Source organism: Plectrocnemia conspersa, unplaced genomic scaffold (genome assembly GCF_051122295.1).
Source record: "Plectrocnemia conspersa isolate PC_06_02 unplaced genomic scaffold, ASM5112229v1 ptg000010l, whole genome shotgun sequence".
Lineage (NCBI taxonomy): Eukaryota > Metazoa > Arthropoda > Insecta > Trichoptera > Polycentropodidae > Plectrocnemia > Plectrocnemia conspersa.
Genome location: NW_028277174.1, coordinates 17439306 through 17459613, shown reverse-complemented (window position 1 = coordinate 17459613; position 20308 = coordinate 17439306). Strand labels below are relative to the sequence as shown.

The following is a 20308-nucleotide window of genomic DNA, read 5'->3' as shown; positions in this document are numbered from 1 at the left end:
TAAAAATTAAGAGTATAATAAAATTCCGCCACCCCATAATATCAGATTTAACTGTTAAATTTTATATGGGGTATACTCGAACAATATGATATTGTCAGCTTAATCTATAATATTTCTGTATCTGACCTAAATATATGCAAAACTTATATTTATTATTATAGTCTTACAACACGCTCGCATTAGGTTTTTATTGAAATTACACGCTTATTGATATCTGATTAGTGAATAACGGTCTTGTCTATGGGGCAATGTTACAAGGGACAGGGCGAAAAGGGTCGTCCGTTGCAAACTCGTAAATATGTTGTTACAAAAGGGTCTAGTGGTTCCTTAATGCCGCTTACGCCACAATTTGGGGTCGAACGGGTTAGAATAATAAACACACATCTAGTTACATAGAAGGAACTAGACTTAGAGTCGTTTAAGCTTTAACAGGTGAGCTTCGATGTTCGAAATGGCAAAGCTTGAATGTGTGTATGTTCGTTCTCGTCGAAAATCGAGCTTTCGCCTCGAATCAGTTTTATCGGCGATAACACTTTTATGAACCGACCGTTAAATTGCGACGTTAACGATGCGCAAAGTGTTTTTATTGCGGGCAGCGTGGTGAAAGCTGTGGAAATTTAAGGGATGTTTTTTATTAGATGTCCTGATATTATGGAAATGAAGCTGGCGATTCTGCGATTATTATTTTTTAAGAAACTATATAACTCTGGGTATACATATTGAGATAGTAATGATACAAATAAAATATAATATATTTATTTATATAAATTACATCAAGACCGTATTTATTTAGCAGGTTCATACAATCCATTACAATGGGCAAAAAATACATGTTTAATATATTAATAATTTAATAATACATAAGGAAAATGATAAATTCCAACTCCTCGTAGCTGACATTAAATAGACTCGAGGACTTGAGTAGTTAGAAGAAATATTTAGCGACATACAACTTTCTGCAAAAACTCAGAAAATCGTATCCCAACGCTCCTAAAAAAAAGGCACTGGAATACAAGAACAAATAATAACAAAATACCCTCTTATAAACGTATCTCAAAAACCTTTTCTAGAATTTTTCGATTGAGAGAAAATATTTAGTTATTTTGTATTTAAAATAATAAATCTCGATTTAAGACTATGAACTATATTGTCATAAAGGACACGAATAGCGGACGGATTGTCAAAGTAAAACGTATTGCTAATTAAGTCTTTGTTCCTTGCATAAATGTTTTATATATTAGCTTATAAATTGGAACTGTATCTTTATTTTTTTTAATTATTTATCTTTCTTTTTCTTGTAAATCTTTTAGTAAAACGTGATAGGCGCTATCTTAATGCGTTAAAAAATAGAAAAAATAAGTAAGTAGTGAGACAGCAAATACTTGAATATATATAAGGTTCAAACCTAGGTTAGTCACCGAGTTATATTACTAGTTTATCGTGCTGGTCATTTCATGTCATTTTATGGAGGAAATTAAGTTTTTGGTAACCAGCAATTGATGACTTTGCTATAACTTGCTATTGTAGTAACGCACAGATAAATCCTCTATATAAGCAGCAGTGTACGCGAATAGTTTATTTATAGTTTCTCTTGAAAATGTAAATTCGATATCACAAGATCAGATTCAAGCATCCTAAAACTAATACACAACTATAATCGTCACCGATGTCCTTTAAACCGAAAATTTTGACTTGAAAACCGTGTACTTGCAAGTTACACAAGGCATACTTGAAAACAACTGTTAAGTTTGACAATAATGTTGAAGGGCGAATTCGACTTCGAAACCTCTCGCCTTCCTTGCACTCAAGTTCTTAATAAGTGATTTTCTATTATGATTGATGCTTTTCAAGTCAAAGTTAATCCAACTTACGATGATTTTATAAAAACAAGTTACAATTTGTTATATTTTGTCCCTTTAAGTTATATTGTAATTTTATTTTTTTCTTTAGTTAAATTTGCTATGTTTCAGTTCAATATACAAAGGTTATTTTTTTAGTATATTATGTTTTTAATAAATAAAAAAAAATCATTTTGGTAATTTATTGTTTGATAAATTATTGAAATATAATAATATTAAAAATGTTATTTTCTAATTTATATTTTTTTATATCTTGGAACTTATGGTCTGATCTGGCAAGTTTCTCCCTCGACCACAATAGACAACAATATCTTCGAAATTTCCGCATTAAACACCGTCCCAATTCTCTCCCCATTCTCGCTTGACTGTATACGATTTAGCTCACTATTTGCCCCAATTTCTTAGTCGAGAGTATTCATCCATGATTTTAATCTTGGTCGATACGGCACCATTGTTCCATGAATTCGAAGCCGGCAGGAATTCGCGCTCGAATGCTCTCGAGTCGATGTTTTCACCACTTATTGCAATCGAAACGGACAGTTTTCACACTATAACAATGCTAATCAGATTGGAATTTTTCAGATGTTTCTCATCAAAGCCAACCACAACAATCTTGAAGTCAAGGTTCCTGGGATGGAACCCACACCAGAGCCCTTCACCACTTCGAAACCAGACAATCTTCCTATTATTGGTATGTCCCTTATTTTATATTACTGATTAATTAATTATTCTGATAATCAATAAAACACTGGTCAATTGATCTAGTTTTTAATTTATCTTAGTAACCAAATAAAAATATATTTAATAATACCAGATTTATTATTATATGAAAAAAAGTATTTCTATTTTATAATACTTACGTAAATAATATAAACTAGAAAAGTGATGATTCTTAAAAATATACAAAAATATTTTTTAAGTTATTACTAAATATTTTGATGATAATTTTAACCTCGTGTAACATAACAATTATAGAAACGTGATAGATAATTAGATAAATATAAGAATTATAAAACAAACAATATTTTCAAATCTTTGAACTAGTCAATCGTTTATATAAAACACCAGTTATTATAAATTATTTTTAATTAATAAATTACTCAATTTTTTATTTTAATTATTAAATATGACGTCATTTAAATTCTCAAATGTAAACACGAATTTCCACTCTCCCCTTTACACTGCAAACATATTTTGTTTCCAAGGCAAAGTTTTTCCTTATTTTGTTTTATAAAAAAACATAACTCTACACGCTGTTCGTACGCTATATTCTGTATAACTTATATAACGGCTTAATGCTTAATGCACTTATCTGATTTCATGGGTAGTATTAAAAGCTGAAATCCTTTTTAAACTTAATCTCCATTCTTCCGCCCACTATCTATCCCGGCACCTGAGCTTTTTCATATTAAGATAACAAGGTTTGTTCCGCCTTTTATGTATTATACATTACATGAGTATATATTTATATAATATATAACTTTGAATGTTCTATAAAAACATGTTTAATAAACATTTTCTTAGATTTTCAATACAAAATGATTACATATTTTTTTTTAATTAGGTCAGTACAATTGTATCTTGTTTATACTGTAAAATATCTGTATTTATACTTTAATTAAATATATATCATTTTAATATCCCACTACATAGACTATTTTAAATTTGATTGTAATATTATATGATTAAATAGTATCCATTATTTACAATGCGGTTTTTTAATGGCTTCTTTATTAGTTTATACGTTTGTTCATTTCTGGCGATTCGTATCTTCGATTACATATTACAATTCGTATCGATTATCTTCTAAATACAGTTCCATAAATTTAATTAAACTTTCTGAAATATTATCCGCTCTTATTTATGGCTTTATATTTACTACAGTGTAATTAAAAGTCTTATTATTATTATTAAATAAACAGAACCTCTAAAAAGGATTTTGTCTATTTTGATACATTTTATTACTAAGCTTTTATTTGATATATTCAGTATTAAAAGTAGTCATTAGTTTATATTTGGGAATATAATTAACATACAAATATATATATATATATATTAAAAAAAAACAATTTTCGATATCAACCTATCGATGTTAATAAAAATATACACAAAGTAAAACAATATTATATATGATCTTAAAATTATTTTATTGTTAAATTAGTGTAGATATTATTTTTGACAATGAATATGTGTATTAATAGTTTACATTTTGATTACATAGAATTTCAGAAATTCATTCATTTTTTGTCAAACAACCAAAGAAGGCTCTTCGACCCCTCCAATAATTTCCCTTAGTTTTTGCGGTCTTACGCCAGGATTCAGACGTCAATGTCATCAGCATAGGCAATGATTTTAAGTGATTTATTACACATACGTATATACTGCCAGTTATATTTAATTTAGCATCTCTAATGACTTTTTCCAGTTTAAATAGAGAATTTCCAATGTTAAATAGAGAATATGCTAGAGCAGGGCTCGGCAACCTATGACCCGCGGGTCACTAAGTGACCCGTTTGATGATTTGAAGTGACCCATTTCAGTTCTGCAAATATGATTTTTTTAACGTGTTACGATGTCAGGACTAGAACACATATATGGTTGTTAGGACCAAAAATATTCACTGACCTAAATAGTCTTTTTAATAGTCACATTTTAATTATTTTTACCCGCAGCCAAAAAAGGTTGCCGAGGCCTGTGCTAGAGTGTCACCCTGTTGAAGACCGTTAAATTTTAAATGTGTATAGGGGCTTGAATTGATCATTTTGTACTTTTACCTGACATTCTATATTTCTTATTGTGACTTATTCCATGGCTGCATATAAGTTATTTACGTTTATCGAGTCATATACAACCCTAAAATATAAGAAGAGGTAATACGTGTAGACATTAAATTCTTGATACTTTCCAAAAATTGTCCGTTTTTTCCGTATTCCTATTTTCTATCAATCTTTTCTCCATGGGGTTGTATGCATAATAATGTATATAATATATATTAATATATATTAATGTATATAATAGTTACATAGTAATTGAATGTTATAAATGAAATTGACGGACAAGGCGTCGCTATTGTTGTACTTCCGTCGTGATTGCCAGAGGAATAGTGTTGCTCTCACCGCCGCCATGTCACTGTTGCCAAAGTGCCACCTAACTTGTGGCCATATAAATCAGCCCCAAAAAATAACATTTTTTTTAATAAATTATCATTAAAACCAAATTAATTTTTTTCTTATAAATCACTTATAAATCGTTAATGTTTGATCACGCTAGTCTTTATAAAATATAAAAATACATTTTTTTTACTTTTATAGAAACTTTTCTTTTCTATTATATGCTTAAAAGATTTGCGTTTTTTTATTTTTATAAACACTGCAGATATTGGCCTGTTTTGACAGTTTTTTTCATGTACGACTGCAGCTGTAGCCTTTCATTTAAAATAATTTAATTTGTTTAATTTGCTGAACAAATTATTAAGGTATAATATGAAATAACTGGTAGATATCTATCATTGCGTTGCACATTTTCCATATAACTTTTCGTAAGCAATTACTCTCCTCGGGCTTTAAACGTGATTAATATCAAAATCTACTAGGCAGACATATTCTGTATAAGAGACTGCTTTACACCAAAATTGAATTGAATTGCTACCACCATGGCTACCATAGAATTTTATGATCGATTCACCATAGTCCAAAAACTCATAGGGTGAACAAAGTAATCAAAAATCACTTCTGGATCATATTTTTGCTGTTTTCTATTATAATTATAATTTTTCTTTAAGTTAAATTTTCGTTGAATCTAAAACGACCACAATAACCGTATAAATTAACAAACTTTTTGCAGCATTTGTAGACCACCTAATTGTTTTAGTAAATGTATCCATAAAAGTTGTTACAAAAAATAACAAAAATATTACCATATTTCAAAAGATTCTTTTTATAAAATGCTTTAAAGAGAAAATACAAAAATCAATATTTAATTCAAAACAGTTGTTGCCAACCTACTGTTTTATAAATCATCGTTTTTACTTTCTTACCTTAAATTTATTCTAACCGTACTTTGATAAAAATAAGATAAGTGCTTACTGTTAATATATATAAATTTAAATTATATTACACATAATAATTTTTAAATAATTATATAAATGTCACTGATTTTTAGACTGAAATGGTTGTTTGTTTTAATACTTACATATTAGGCTTACGTTTGTCAGAATGTAAAGGAAGAATAATAATAAAAAAATTAAGGAAATGGATGAATATATAATACTAAAAGCTTATTATTTGCTTATAACTGTAAATATATATTTGAAAGCGTGTTTTTGTATGTCTTATATATAGCTAGTTTGTTGTATTGTGTTTTGATCCTTTAAGCTACGTAAACATTTAGAAAAGCTCGTTATAACAGTATTTTATTAAGTATTTACTTTCAACAAACAACAGACTACTATGCAACTTTAATTTCTTATGCGAAATGAGATAAGGATCGTTAATTTTACGGAATTTATATCTTAGGCGTATCTTCAAATAATAAATTTATGTAAATTTTTTTTATGATGTTTATCTAGTCAGTTCTTGAAAAAAATTCTTTACATATAACTTAAAAATATCACAATTTAACTAAATAGTAATATTTTAGAAACTGGACGTATGAGCGATGGTTTTGATTTATTAAAGTTTTGTAGAAACATAACTGTACACTGTGTACATAAAGTGTGTTACAATATTTTTCCAGAATATGTTCATTTATCGGTATTTCGGTATTCAAAAATTTATCCAAATACAGAAAAACTGTAAATTGGTGAAGTTAACGTAAAGTTACTGGTAAATTTAATATATTTTTAATAAAAATTTCCGACTACATTTTAAATTAATATGTAGCAATGCATGTAAGGTGTTAACGTGTGTTTCGTTCATGAACCGCAATTTTGTCCTTTTAACACCTTTTGATTTAACCGATACGCGATTTGACGCAATTTAAAAGTGATTACACACACCTAGGTATATATGTTTGTACGTATACAAACAGGGCGCACAGTTTTATCCCGAGCCAGCCGTGTTAACGCCGAATTAATTTAAGAGTTAGCGCTCGGCTTTTCGAATTCCACGATTACTTTGTCAATTCGGCGACTCGGAGTGAATATGAAATGTGGCCGAGCAGCCGGAGTTAACTTTGCTAAATTTCACGGTTAACTTGGTTAAGACAGGGCTCAAAGGGGCTTTAGCGCCCTCATCCACGGCAAACAATAAATAAAACGGGGCGTCCCGTGTGAAATTTGTTTGCTCTCTAACAACTTACCTTTTATGCGTCTGTGTAATATACATTTATTTTTGGCGTTGTACGTGCTCGGTTAGCGGCGCTTAATTGTAATTGAGAAAGTTAAATGTAATTGACATACGCCTCTAAAATTGGTATGTAAATGAAGCGTGGGCTAAGTATCAGTCGGACCATAAATATCTTGTATTTGTATCAAAGGTTTAATATAAGAAATAACGTTTTGTTCGAAATCTGACGCAACCCATTTCAGGTACCCCGTAGAAATAATTATTTTTAAAAATTCACTCATATAAGCTAAAATTTTGGTGATTTACAAACAATTAATTTATTGTGACTTCGGTTTTTTTATTCAAATTTCCAAAAATTGGTTTGTAATTTATTGTAAAATCACATCATATTTTTGCATAGTGACTAAAATGTTTTATACAAATTGTTTTTATTTAGATATTAATACACGCAGTATAATTATTTATTCCTAGAAATATTTTAAACACAAAGGCAGTTAAATATTGTCTAAATTATAATAAATTGCATAATATACGCATCATTACAATAGAAGCCGTTAATGATTTTAAATATCTGGAATTCCATTACCTTTTATTGTCTGTTAATGACATGGATTATTCAACATTATGTTTGTTTTCAATTAGTAGTAATAATAATACAATCATATACATTTAAGTATACGCCATAACCATACATAACTATTGTGTTTACGATTTGATCAAATATCAAGCCGATAATATTGTTCAACATCGTCGCTCTTCGTTTAAAAGTTTCTAAGTAATTTTCCAACTATAAATTAATCACGATAAGGTTCGCGTTAATTTACGATCGCGTATCACGTTCACGTTTTCGACTAGCGAACTGCTTTCATGCAGTTTCACAATTCGCAAATTGATTTTGCTAATTCGAAAGAACTTGGACCGCCTTTCGTTCTTTGATGGTAGCGAATCTTTTGCTTTATCGCAATGTAGTAGCACAGAACAGGTAGGCCTCGTTAAACATTAATTATTATGCTCTTAACGTGTGAGAATGTAAGTGGTTTTACGACTCGAGTTGAGTAATTGATCATGCTCTAGGGCTCTAGAGCTCCCTTGATAATCATTTCAGGCTGCAGACACGCCTTCTGAAATACCGTTCTGAGACTTGCTTACATTGGCAAAAATTGCACGTGAAAATTTTTAGGCGTGTTCATATTACGCCTTAATAATGCTTAGTGAATGAGCAAAACATACAATAACGTTTTCATATGTATATACAGTATCTTTGCATGTGGTTATAAATATATATTTAAGAATAGTGAACTACCTTCAAAAAATCTTTAAATTTGCTACAAACAAGCATGCTGTCAAGCGCAGAATACTATTATCACTCTCAAAAAATACAAGTAGCCACTCCCCTGTTTCGAAACATATTAAAATTTATCTAGTCAATCAAATCTAATCATTTATTTACATACATGTGCAAGGAATAACAGCTTTACACAGAAAAAATATGCATTAACAATATAAATATTAATGGTTAAACTACAATACGTTCACAAACCAGTAACTGAGATAATTTTGGCAGATTATATATTAATTCTAATATCGGTATGTAATTTCACTTGCTAAAATAAATTTATTTATACATGTAATTTATACGAATCAAAAAAATTTAATAAAAAAATATTTCTTTTATAAGAGTAAACACAATTTTGTAAGATTTTTAATACTATATTTTAATAAATATAATCTAATGCCTATAATTTAGTTTTAAATATATGTATTGTGTAATTGTATATCAAGTGCTTAAAATCGATGACTTTAGTCAAAATTTAAGGTAAAAATAATATTAGTATGTAATTCCACACATATTAATGTATCATAATTTCAGAATTAAATCTTGTTTTACGAGTAATCAAAGTTAAAATATATACGGGTGAGATATTAGCAAAATTATAATTTAACACATATATTTTAGGAAGTGCATCCACCTATTTGTGTGATCTCTTCCGTCTGCTCGTTAGTAAATGTCAAGCACCGCCATTGTAATGTACTCTAGAATCTTGGTGTTCAGAGATATAACGACACCCTAGAAAGACATACATCAACTGTATAGTCTTAACAATACGTCTTAGGTATATATCGTGAAAAGCTTTCACAGTCAATCCCGCTTTGCAGGTTTTCAACTAATTTTAGTATGTTTTTTTAAAACTATATTTAATTGAATCTTGTGGGTTGGAAACACAAAGACTGGCAATTTGTAACCGTTACAGAGTTCGGGGCATAAGTTGGGTCGTTTGGCCGGAATAAAGTGGTAATAATAGATCACGGCAATTATGCGACGTGAATGGTTAGAAAAATTACGGTCGTTGAAAATTCGTACCAAAGGAGAATCAGCGAGAATTAAGATTATGACGACGAGCGCTTTTTCATTGACGTCGGCGGAAAACTTGAGTAAAATTATTGCGAAACGGGGTCTTTAGCAGCGCCGTGTAATTAAGACGCATTAATTTATAACGCGTTTGTAAATGTAAAAAAAACGTGACGAGAAATAGACGCTAAAAATTATTCGCTTGAAGAAATAAATTACTGCTGTTGCTGTTTAATTGTGGAATGCATCGAAGCATTGCATATTAGCTTGTTATCTCTTCACATAACAGAAAATCTAGTAAATTTTCAATCCCATAAAACGGTACGAAATATATTTTTGATTGTTTAAAAAATAATAATAATACAGTTAAAATTAGTGTATAATTAATTATACATGTTTTTTATTGTGCAGTGAAATTAAAATAAAATACTGTTTAATGAGTTTTTAGATTAAATATTTTTTTTCTTAATCTGACTTGAAAATTTTCTAAATAAATTAAACCCTAACTGTAATATCTGACAATCTTTTTTCAAACAATCAAAAAGCCTGAGGTTAATAAAGTAAATTAATTTTTACAAGTCTTAATGCCGATGAAGGAAAACTTGACCCTTTTAAACTTAATTTTTTTTTTAAAATGAGTTTATTGGATTTTATTGCGTTTGCATAATTTTATTTTAATCTTTGATATATAAATTTAACAAAATATATGTATAATGTGTTTTTTAATTTGTTACAGGCTATAAATTCCAAATCATGAAAGCTCCGACAATACTCGACAACATTTCAGTGCCTAAATCGTCACCAGAGCTAATATCTAACGACGTCACCGAATTGATTACATCTTCCAGTACAGAAGTGCCAGAAGAAATCAACGAAGAACTGTGGAAAAACGCCAATGAGTTTGACTTCAAGATCCAAGACGCTAGTAATTATTTTTCTTTTATTAAATATATAATAAAATATTTAACTATGATGACATTAGGCCAACAATAATAAATCGGCTATATATGTTAACAGTAATTCCATGTAAAACAATATGCTTGTTCTCTATTGAAATGCTCTAATAACCATTTTGAGGTAATACTATAATGGACGTTCGTACAAAACATATATGCCGAATATTAACTGTGAATTTCACATTGTTAAAATACAATTCAGACCCTTAAAATCGTTTAGCTGAGAGTTGTATTAATTCGAACTGCTGGAGCGATTTATATTATATTTGAACTAATTAGGTTTTATAAATATAATATTAACGCTTTGAAAGGTAAACGTTAAATTATTATTGATAATAATGTGTTACTTTCTTTAATCACACACTCGAAATAAGAAGAATAAATTATATAAGATAAGAGACGTGCCCAGTTAAATCAATGGTTTGCATTTGAGTCCTACATAGGGTTCCCAATCGAATATTTATTTATACTATCTCAAATTAAATTTGAAAAATATCTTAGAAAGAAACAATTTGTATACTTGAGCAACACGTGTAGTCGTTTTTTCTCTCAATATACCCAAGTAACAAGTGCCGAAACATGGAAAACATGGAGAATTTAAATGGTCGTTTTGTTGTTTGACTTTGTAGAATTAGCCATTAGCGAATGTACAGTTTCGGTAAAACCTACGATGGTTTTAGGTTATTTTTTATTATTGTGGATCATGGAACACGTTCATCATATTTTCTTAAATTCCGTTACTGTATAAGTACATGATGAATTTTCTTATTTATTTATTTTGATTTGGATGCTGCATTTGCCTATAACATACACATGTGCCATTTGTTAAAATACGAGATAATGAAACACTTCTCAAAAAAAATCGTACTTGAATTAAAATCAAATTCACTGCATCTCATTATATTACGTAAGCTACATTCAACACTAAAAATACGAAAAAAAAAATTTAATTTTTTTTATCATAGATTAATGTTAAAAATCTAACGTTAAATAAAACATATTTATTTTTATTGAAAAAAAAATTCGTCTGTGGCGCATTTTATAAAAATGTAGCAACACTGAGGATAACCAAAGCAGAAAAATTAATAATTTTTAACTTGAAGAGGGGTTTTAATTTATATATATTTTTTTTAAAGTTTTGCTTCGCCCTAGAAAAAACTGATCTGACGCCCCTGATCAAAAAGTATGCAAAATGATAAATTAAGCATTTTCCTTTTGTCGCCTTTACTGATCAGTAATTCACACAGCGTTGTATTATACCTATTTTATAAAATTTAAAAAAATTAAATATTCTGAAAATGTAGCGACCACACAGAGATGACTACGTTCGAAAGAATCATTGTCTCAAAAACGATCATTTATTAACAATTGAGACAACACAATAGCGTAAAAGATTTGAGGGACCACACAGACCTCGAGTTTACTAGTCATTAAGAGTATGCCTTTGTGGCGAAACGGTCACGGATATCATAAATCACCACATCAGTGACATTTCCGAAAATGCAATACGACGTGCGAACGTCGCTTTCTAAAGGCGTAGACTTATTTCGCCGTTCTACGAAGCGACTGCAGCGATTGGCTGGAAGATCGCTACATATAAGCGATTGGCCAGCAAGCCTTATAGCCCTGGATATATAAGCCCGAACTCCGATGAGAGGGGTCAGAGAGTCATGAAGTCAGAATCACCAGTAGCCACTCTAAGAGACCAGTAGACGCGCCCAACCGACAGACGCAAAGAGTCGACATGGAACTCCCAAACGACCATCGCTGCAAGAGAAACTGCTTCTTGACACTCGCTGAAAATAGCCACAAGAACCCCGAGGATCGTCCACCGACATCACCTGTACCAGTTCCACGTCTCGCCAATAATCGTCCGTCGCACATATGTAAATATTGCAATAAAAGTCTCACTATATTCTACATTAGTCTCATTGGCCAAATGGTCAATCACGCCTAAGGTCCCTAACCCCTAAAAACATAATTAATAATAATAATAACTATTAAACATCGATAAAAAATAACTAAATAATATTTTACGAGCGATTAATTATTTTTGTACTAGTTGGTTAAATAAATTATTATCGGTAAAAACTAGGGGGGGGGGTTAAAAATATATTATAATATTCGAATACTTGATCTAATATTTATTCAATATTCGACTAGTTAAAAACTACGAATAATTGAGAACCCTAGTCTTAGACTATATACAATAGTTAAATAAAAAATATTTACCTTCTTGAAATTTAAAAAGTTCTTCTGATATATGATTCTAAAAACCCTTTTTTTAAATATCGCGTAAAACAATATTGTCGCAAGAAAAATACAAAATTTTAATATCATAACTATAACTTAAGCAAAACTGTTGTTTAAAACTTTATCTCGAATCTTGCATACAAAAAATCACAAAATATAAATGCATACTCATTTTAATGGTTCTAAATAAATTCAATACGTGAAAAACTTTTAAAATAATAAATTGTGCTCGTTATTAATTAATAAATAAATATTTAGAAATAAAAGGATAAATATCTTAAGCTGTGTATCAAAATATTATATACATAGTTGTTTTTACATACTTTTAATTAATTATCTTTAAACTGTATATTTTAACTTGTTTACGAAGAACCAGTGAAGTAAATAAGGCGGTTGATGAAACCGTGAAATTGGTATTCCTTGTTCAATCTACTTTTTTCTTGGGCATTTGCTGTTTTAATCAATTTTGACGATCTGGGGCAGCGTCTAATCGAATTTAGCCTCTTTGTACAAAATACAACAGTGAAATGTATTTTCACTACTATTCTAAAACGTATTTAAATAAAAATAGTATATGTATCTCAATGTATCATCCAACCTTTCCTATCAACGAATATTAAAATGTTATCTTTATACGCCTACATATAATTCCACTTCACTCAGCTGAAGTGTTTATTTGTTAAAACGCAAAATACCAGGTGTTTCTGCGTGAAACTGACAGATTTCGGGACTTTTGGACCCTCATTGCATCTGATCTCATGGCAATTTATTATTGAAATATTACAAACATGTTTGCATGTACAATTAGCGTAAGTTCGTATACATTTTTAATAAAACATCTCACATTTCCAGAGCGATGGGTAAAAGTAATTATTTGTGTCGTTGATTAGTAATTTTGTAAGTGACTCCAATCCGCGACACAATTTCTCCCTTTTGGTTATTAGGCAAACATGTTAGCCAAAATTAACATGATGGCTCGTCAAACAAATGAGTTTTCTTCTCTTGAATCTTAGTCGAATAATAACGCCAATTTGACGTTTAATTACGAAAGTTTCTTGAGCTCTAGCGCGAGTTTCGAATGTGGATTTTAATTAATTTTTATTAATGTGCATAGGAAGAAAAGGCTAAATATTGTTACAATATATTTTAGATAACACTATTTAACAATAAAATACATTTTTTTCTTTAAGATATTTCAGCTCGATTAATATGTATTACAAATCGCAATATCGCTTTTTAGTCAAAAACACTTTTTTGTGTACAGTATACTTAAAAATAATTTATATTATTGATTATATTATTAAACTCTTAATTAAGCTTTAAAGTAAAATTATTTTTAACTCATAAGAAATATTACAAAAGATGCTTTTTTTAATAACTATTTTTGTGATGTAATTGCTAGAATGCATATTCTTTGTTTAATTGTGTTCATATACATAGATTACATATATTTCATTGCTTTCGTTTAGTAATTATAATATAAAAGAACTTCTAGAATGGTAAAACATGTAGTATTAATTAAAACATATTAGTTACATACATTATCAAGCGTTATTTTTAAAATAACTTTTTTAATAGCACATACCATGTAAAGTAAAATGAGCCTTCCATGGGTTTTTTCTGTTAAAAAATTTTTGCCCGCAGAAAAGATTTTTCCGTTTTATGCCCATGTTTGTTTAATTGCCAATGGGGCATCAAACAAGCAATCAATATTGTTTTTTCTCTAAGTCTAAGCAATTGAATTATTAAAAAATAACGATTAATTTTTTGAACATACTATCTGAACAGAGAACTGCATGATCGTTAAGTGGAACAATTTATACCCAAATTTTATAAAGAAAATATTTATTAAAAGCTGTTGCTACTTTAATTTTTCTTAACTTTTATACAATATAAAGACCAAGATCCTTCTTAGATTTTTAAAAAATCAATATTTATGTTTGCCAAAATGTAAATTTATGGCGTAACTCTGTGGAAAGCCAGCATAGGTGTACATTTTTGTAATCTGCTGATTCGCACGCAGAGCATTTTCTTTTTATCTGATTATTAATGTAGCTTTTAAATTACCAAAGCAAGGATAAGGACTCGTTTAAATTAGTTAAGAAATCGTAGACAAATTATTGCCATTTAAATACTTTTGACTTTTATTAAAAGTTTTAAGGAAGCGTGCATATTTTCAAGCATCTGGCATAGACTTATACTTTTTATGCAGCGGTTGTGAAACGTTTAAAAAATCAGATTTTCAAATACATTTGTGCAAGCATTTTTTAATATATTCTTATATTTTAATATTTTTTTATGCATATATTCAATTCAGTAAATTAACAACAAAATATACATAAATTATTAATTAATGATATGTGAATTTTACTTAGCTTTTAATGAAAAGTTTGAGATATCTAATAAAATTTTAACAAGCTATAAAGTTAATAATAAATAGATACACATTTAAAATAAGTTTTTACTTCCCTTTTTGCTAAATACCTATCTATATATATTATTACTTATATATTCCAGAAGTCTTTAAAATCAACATATTCTACAGATAATTAATAAAATAATATAATTTATCATGCCAAATACGTACATCTCAGAATAAAATAATTTTACATAACAAAACTAGTTTCGTATCACGGTCAATGTTGCGTCGCGTCGGTCGATTATTATTGAGATCATTAAACTACAATCATTTCTCTGTTTTGTGAGTCTGATATTTTAATTATAAGTCTGTTTTAATATAAAAAAAAATACTGTTATTTTTTTATTTTTAACTTCCTTAGTAAGCTCACTTATTAACTTCTAATGTTACATAGTAATTTGTCTAACATAATGTAATAGCTGACGACATCTTAAAAATCAAAATTGATAAAAAAATAAGCACTGAATTTTCTGACACATATGCATACATGCCACTTAGTTATATATACATATACATATGTCCTACTAACTTAAAACTTAAATCAAATTATGACTTTTACGATCATCGTTTTTATTAAAATATATTTAAGAACAAAGCGATAATTTTATAGAGAAGATAATAATCTTAAAAATAACTTGAATACGAGTAGAGAGCTTATTGTTTTATCTATAATATAAGACAAATAGTCAATAAATATTACCCAATAATAAATTGTATAGTTATATATAAAAGCTTTCTACTAAAAAAAATAAACATCGCTAATAGTGATGTTGCAAATTTTGCAGTTTTTAATTGTCATCCCACAGACATGATACGTTTTAGCTTTGGGCGCAATGTGGATCAATGCCATAATTCGGAGCTTGATACATTTGGCCGCATGTGTTGTTTATAAAGTTGGCCACAAATCTGGATTATGCATTTTCGACTGACCCGAGCGTGCAGCGCTGTTTGCTGACCGCCAGTGATGGCAAACAAATGGTACATGTTCACCACGCAGTCCAAACCAACAGTGAATAAATTACTAACGTTCACGCTTCGACAGTTTTTTTTTTCTTTGAGAGGCGAAATTGTTAGATTTGATATTGGCAATCATTGTCCTTTCTAGTTAATGTACTATTATGTATTCCACCAATTTATTCGCAGAGCTCTTAGAAAATAAAGTTAAGACGTTGATAGTCTTGAAGCTTACAGGCTATAGTCGCTTCGATAGTAGATCTTCTGCTCAACAGGCGGAGCTGAAATCCGTGGTCTAATAATTTCTTAAAGCGTAATAGTGATCCAATTTACTATCGAAGATATAAGGGCGTGCGGAACGCACGCTCTTATTTCTCACTCACTCTCGTCACTTAACACGCGAGCAAGCGAAAGGAAAAAAGTTTCGCAAACGTTGCAGTACGCCCTTGTAGTATTTAGAGTTTACAGTGGTTCCTTTGGAACACATTTTTAGCAGGATCATAAAATCAGCATTTCTTAAAATAATAAATTGGTTATTATTAAGCTCTTGTTATTCGTAGATTTATGTATGTTTTAGTGCATTCTGGGCTAAGAACCACACTAGACGATCCCATCGCGAATATGCCGCCCCCAAGCAAGTGCCGCCTGGGTCGGCCCGCCCCCCCCATTGCTACACCACTGATTATGCCCTTACTAAAAACAATTAGCATAACCATGACGGTCAATTTTGACTAACGTGCCTTCTTATGGCGAAGAGAACCACTTGTTTTTCATTGGGAACTCTTACATTTTCATCTAAGGGTCATAGCCATACATCCAACTATCATTACCAGTTATAATTTTGGCCATAATGTCCGGATCTGCATCAATATGCTCCTTCAATTCCGTTTAAACTGACACATGATTTTCCTTCTGTTCGTCAGTCAGAAGTCTGGGAACAAATTTCGTACTCATTCGTCTCATTTGTAAAGTATTGCTTAAAATAATTTGCACTGACCCATACGAGATGTTCATTTCTTCGGTAAACTCTCGAATAGGCAATCGCCTGTTTAAGCGAACCTTTTTTGAAACATTTTGCACGTTGTCTGTTTTTGAGATTGAAGGACGTACTGACTGTTGCTCGTCTTCAACCGACTCATTAACGCTTTTAAATCGTTCTTACAACTTGCAAACAGTCTTCAGAGTCACTACATTATCGCCATACACTGATTTTAACATTTCATGAGCTTCTTTGGCACTATTTTGCAACTTAAAACAAAATTTAATGTTAACGCGTTGTTCGAAATCCACTAACTCTTCCGGCTCTGGAAGCCGGCTAACAAGTCACAACTTGTTCAAACTTGACACTGACTATCTCAACAAATCAGGCTATCGGACTTATTACTTCAAATGGATGTAGCGTCAGCAATTGCTGCTATAAAAATTTATTCACAGTATTTTTTATCACACCTCGTATCACCACATTGTTGAAATGCATGGAATTTCGCATAACATACTTACTTAAAATTTCTTTAACTTACGCATTAAATAGTACCATAGTTTCATTTTATATAAAAATCGACAATGGTTCTTTTGTGTGAAAATTAAAACTAATAATAAAATTCATCGCTAACTTGTTTTCGTTTATATCAATAACACGATAAACTTATAATATAATAGATCTGAAAAAATGATCAATCAATTGACAGGTTCATCAATAAGACCAACAATAGACTCGTTAAGTTAATGGAAACTTCTCGTCGCTTCTATCCACTTCTTGAAGTATAAGTTTAGTTTATCAGAAAATGTAAAAGTATGATTCGGACTATTAATTCAGTTTTATAATAAATATATAATATATTACTTACCTTTAAATGTCAATTATACAACCAGTTTTCCTCATTGAACATACTTATATTTTATGATATACAAAGACAATTTTATATGTATTCTAGATATGCATAACTATCTATTTCAACAGTTGGAATATTTTTAAACTTACACATCTTCAAAAATTAATATACGATCAACAATATTTTTTATGTAATCGTTCTTAAATCTTATTATTTACGTTGTTTCGAAGGATCTGCGGATTTTTAGATAGATCATAAACCATTTTAAATGAAATAATATAATATTATTTTTGTTTCAGATCCTGCATTTGTGCTGACCGGTCTCGAACCAGAAACCAATTACACGGTGCGCGTAATGTCGCGTAATCCCGCAGGATACTCTTATCCTTCCAGATCGTTTCTGTTTACGACCGAAAAAGAGGTGGTTGTCAACGGCGCCAAACTTTCGGTTCCACCACCCACATTGTTGACCCTAATCGGCTGTTTATCAATCCTGATAGCTTCTGTGTGTCAGCAAACAAATCTAGTCAAGCGGAAAGCTTTCAACTATGACTATTTCAAACAATACAATCAAGTGTCATATGCGAGATGTTAATTCTTGTACAACTCTAGTCGATTTTATACAGCATACAATACTGAGAATTACTATATATTACATTTTAATAACAAACGCACTTCCGCCACGCGAGTTTGACTTTATAATACGAGTCTAAAAAGATACTTCTGTTTCTTTTTAGCCTTACCTTATATGAAGTGGCTTGAAGAACAATTTTGCATTTTATTTTATATCAAACAACTGCTATTTTATATATTAAAAAAATACGTGAAGCGACGTAAAATACACTAACAGTGTTTGATTGAGATTACACATATTTTTTTGCTATAATTATTTTTAATGTTAGAAAACTTTTGTGTATATTATGTTACCTATATAACGGCAAACGGGTGTGATGTGTGAAAATATAAAAACGATGATAATGTTGAAGTTTCAGAACTCAATACGACTGCATTCCTACGAGTGTTTAAGCGCGTAGGACACATAGCAATACGATTGTAACTTAAAAATGTTAAAATAAAATCGCATTTGATATTTTATTGAAACGTCGGGATCTTCTTGTATTTTATTTAGTCAATTTCGTAAAACTCGGGTGTCGATTTTGTATTGTTATATATTTTTGTCGGCTCGTTTATGACACGCCTATCCACAGTAAACATTCATTAAAGCGCTATATTTTATACAAATGTTTACAAGGAAAATACCTCTGTTTGATTTATCTTCTTGTTTTACGAATCGTTGGACATTTCTGTGAAAATAAAATATTTCTCAGGATCTGTCATTAACTGATGACACCCTATCGTTCTTATTCAATTTGAACGAAACTCTTTCCTATAGATTTTTTTCGTTTACGTTAAGAAGTAAGTTAGTTGTATATTGGAAAGATCGACGGAAATCAATGTAAAGTCGCCTTATAATTTATTTAACGAATGAGGTGTATTGAAAACGTATATTTAAATGATATAATATTTAACAATATGTACGTAACATATTAACTATCAAAACGTTTGCTTTTTGCTTTCACTCCACAATTTAGTAGGCTTCATTGTTGTAATAATTGTTATATTTAATATTATTAAAAAATATTTATACACGTATCCATTATTATATGATGATACGTTGATTTATCTCCAAATTTTATAAGCCAATATATAAATACAAATGATAAATATAATTTTCGGCTGTACCAAAGATTTGACTATATAATATTAAAGTTTAACCAAAGTTTATAGATGTGTTTTGAATTGGTTAATTCTATATCTAACATATATAATACGTATACCATTATTTATTTAATTATGTTAATAAAACGTAATATTGTAAATACCATAAAGTATAAATACCCGGATCAATCAATTTTAATTTACATTATTCAATATCTACGGACTATGCTACTGAAAAATTAATATTTATAAAATATTTTTGTATAGATTACGTTTGTTGTTGATTTGTTTATATAAGTATATATTTAAATTATAACTATATTATAGATGATTTATGTCTATGCGGCTTTTATAATATATATGAAACATATAATATATTATTTATATGTAAAAAAAATAACGACATTATAATTAAGTGTCCAAATCATTTGTGTTCAATTCCACTTACTCATTCTATGGTCTTTGTATATGTAGTTGATTTTATAGTGTATATACATACAACAACAAAAATCGAATCTGTTAGCTAGTAAATCATATTTCCTAATACTTCATATTAAAAATCCGTTTTTATTGTACAAATACTGTTTAGATTGATTTTCAATAAAATGGATGTAAATTTTATTTCTTATATATATACAAACATATATACAATATATTATTATATATATACATACATTCCTG

The 20308-nt window shown here is 29.5% G+C and overlaps 1 protein-coding gene across 1 annotated transcript in view; it reads left to right on the top strand.

Annotated features, from left to right (window-relative positions):
• The window catches only part of LOC148230794 (limbic system-associated membrane protein-like), a 217070-nt gene extending 198403 nt beyond the window's left edge, over positions 1 to 18667 (top strand). Inside the window, exons 8-10 of the mRNA XM_088194479.1 lie at positions 2442 to 2550; positions 10231 to 10419; positions 18208 to 18667. Of these exons, the coding sequence (XP_088050605.1) occupies positions 2442 to 2550; positions 10231 to 10419; positions 18208 to 18503 (594 nt within the window). The 3' untranslated portion in view covers positions 18504 to 18667. The remainder of the gene's footprint in view (positions 1 to 2441; positions 2551 to 10230; positions 10420 to 18207) is intronic.
• The last annotated feature ends 1641 nt before the right edge of the window (positions 18668 to 20308 follow it).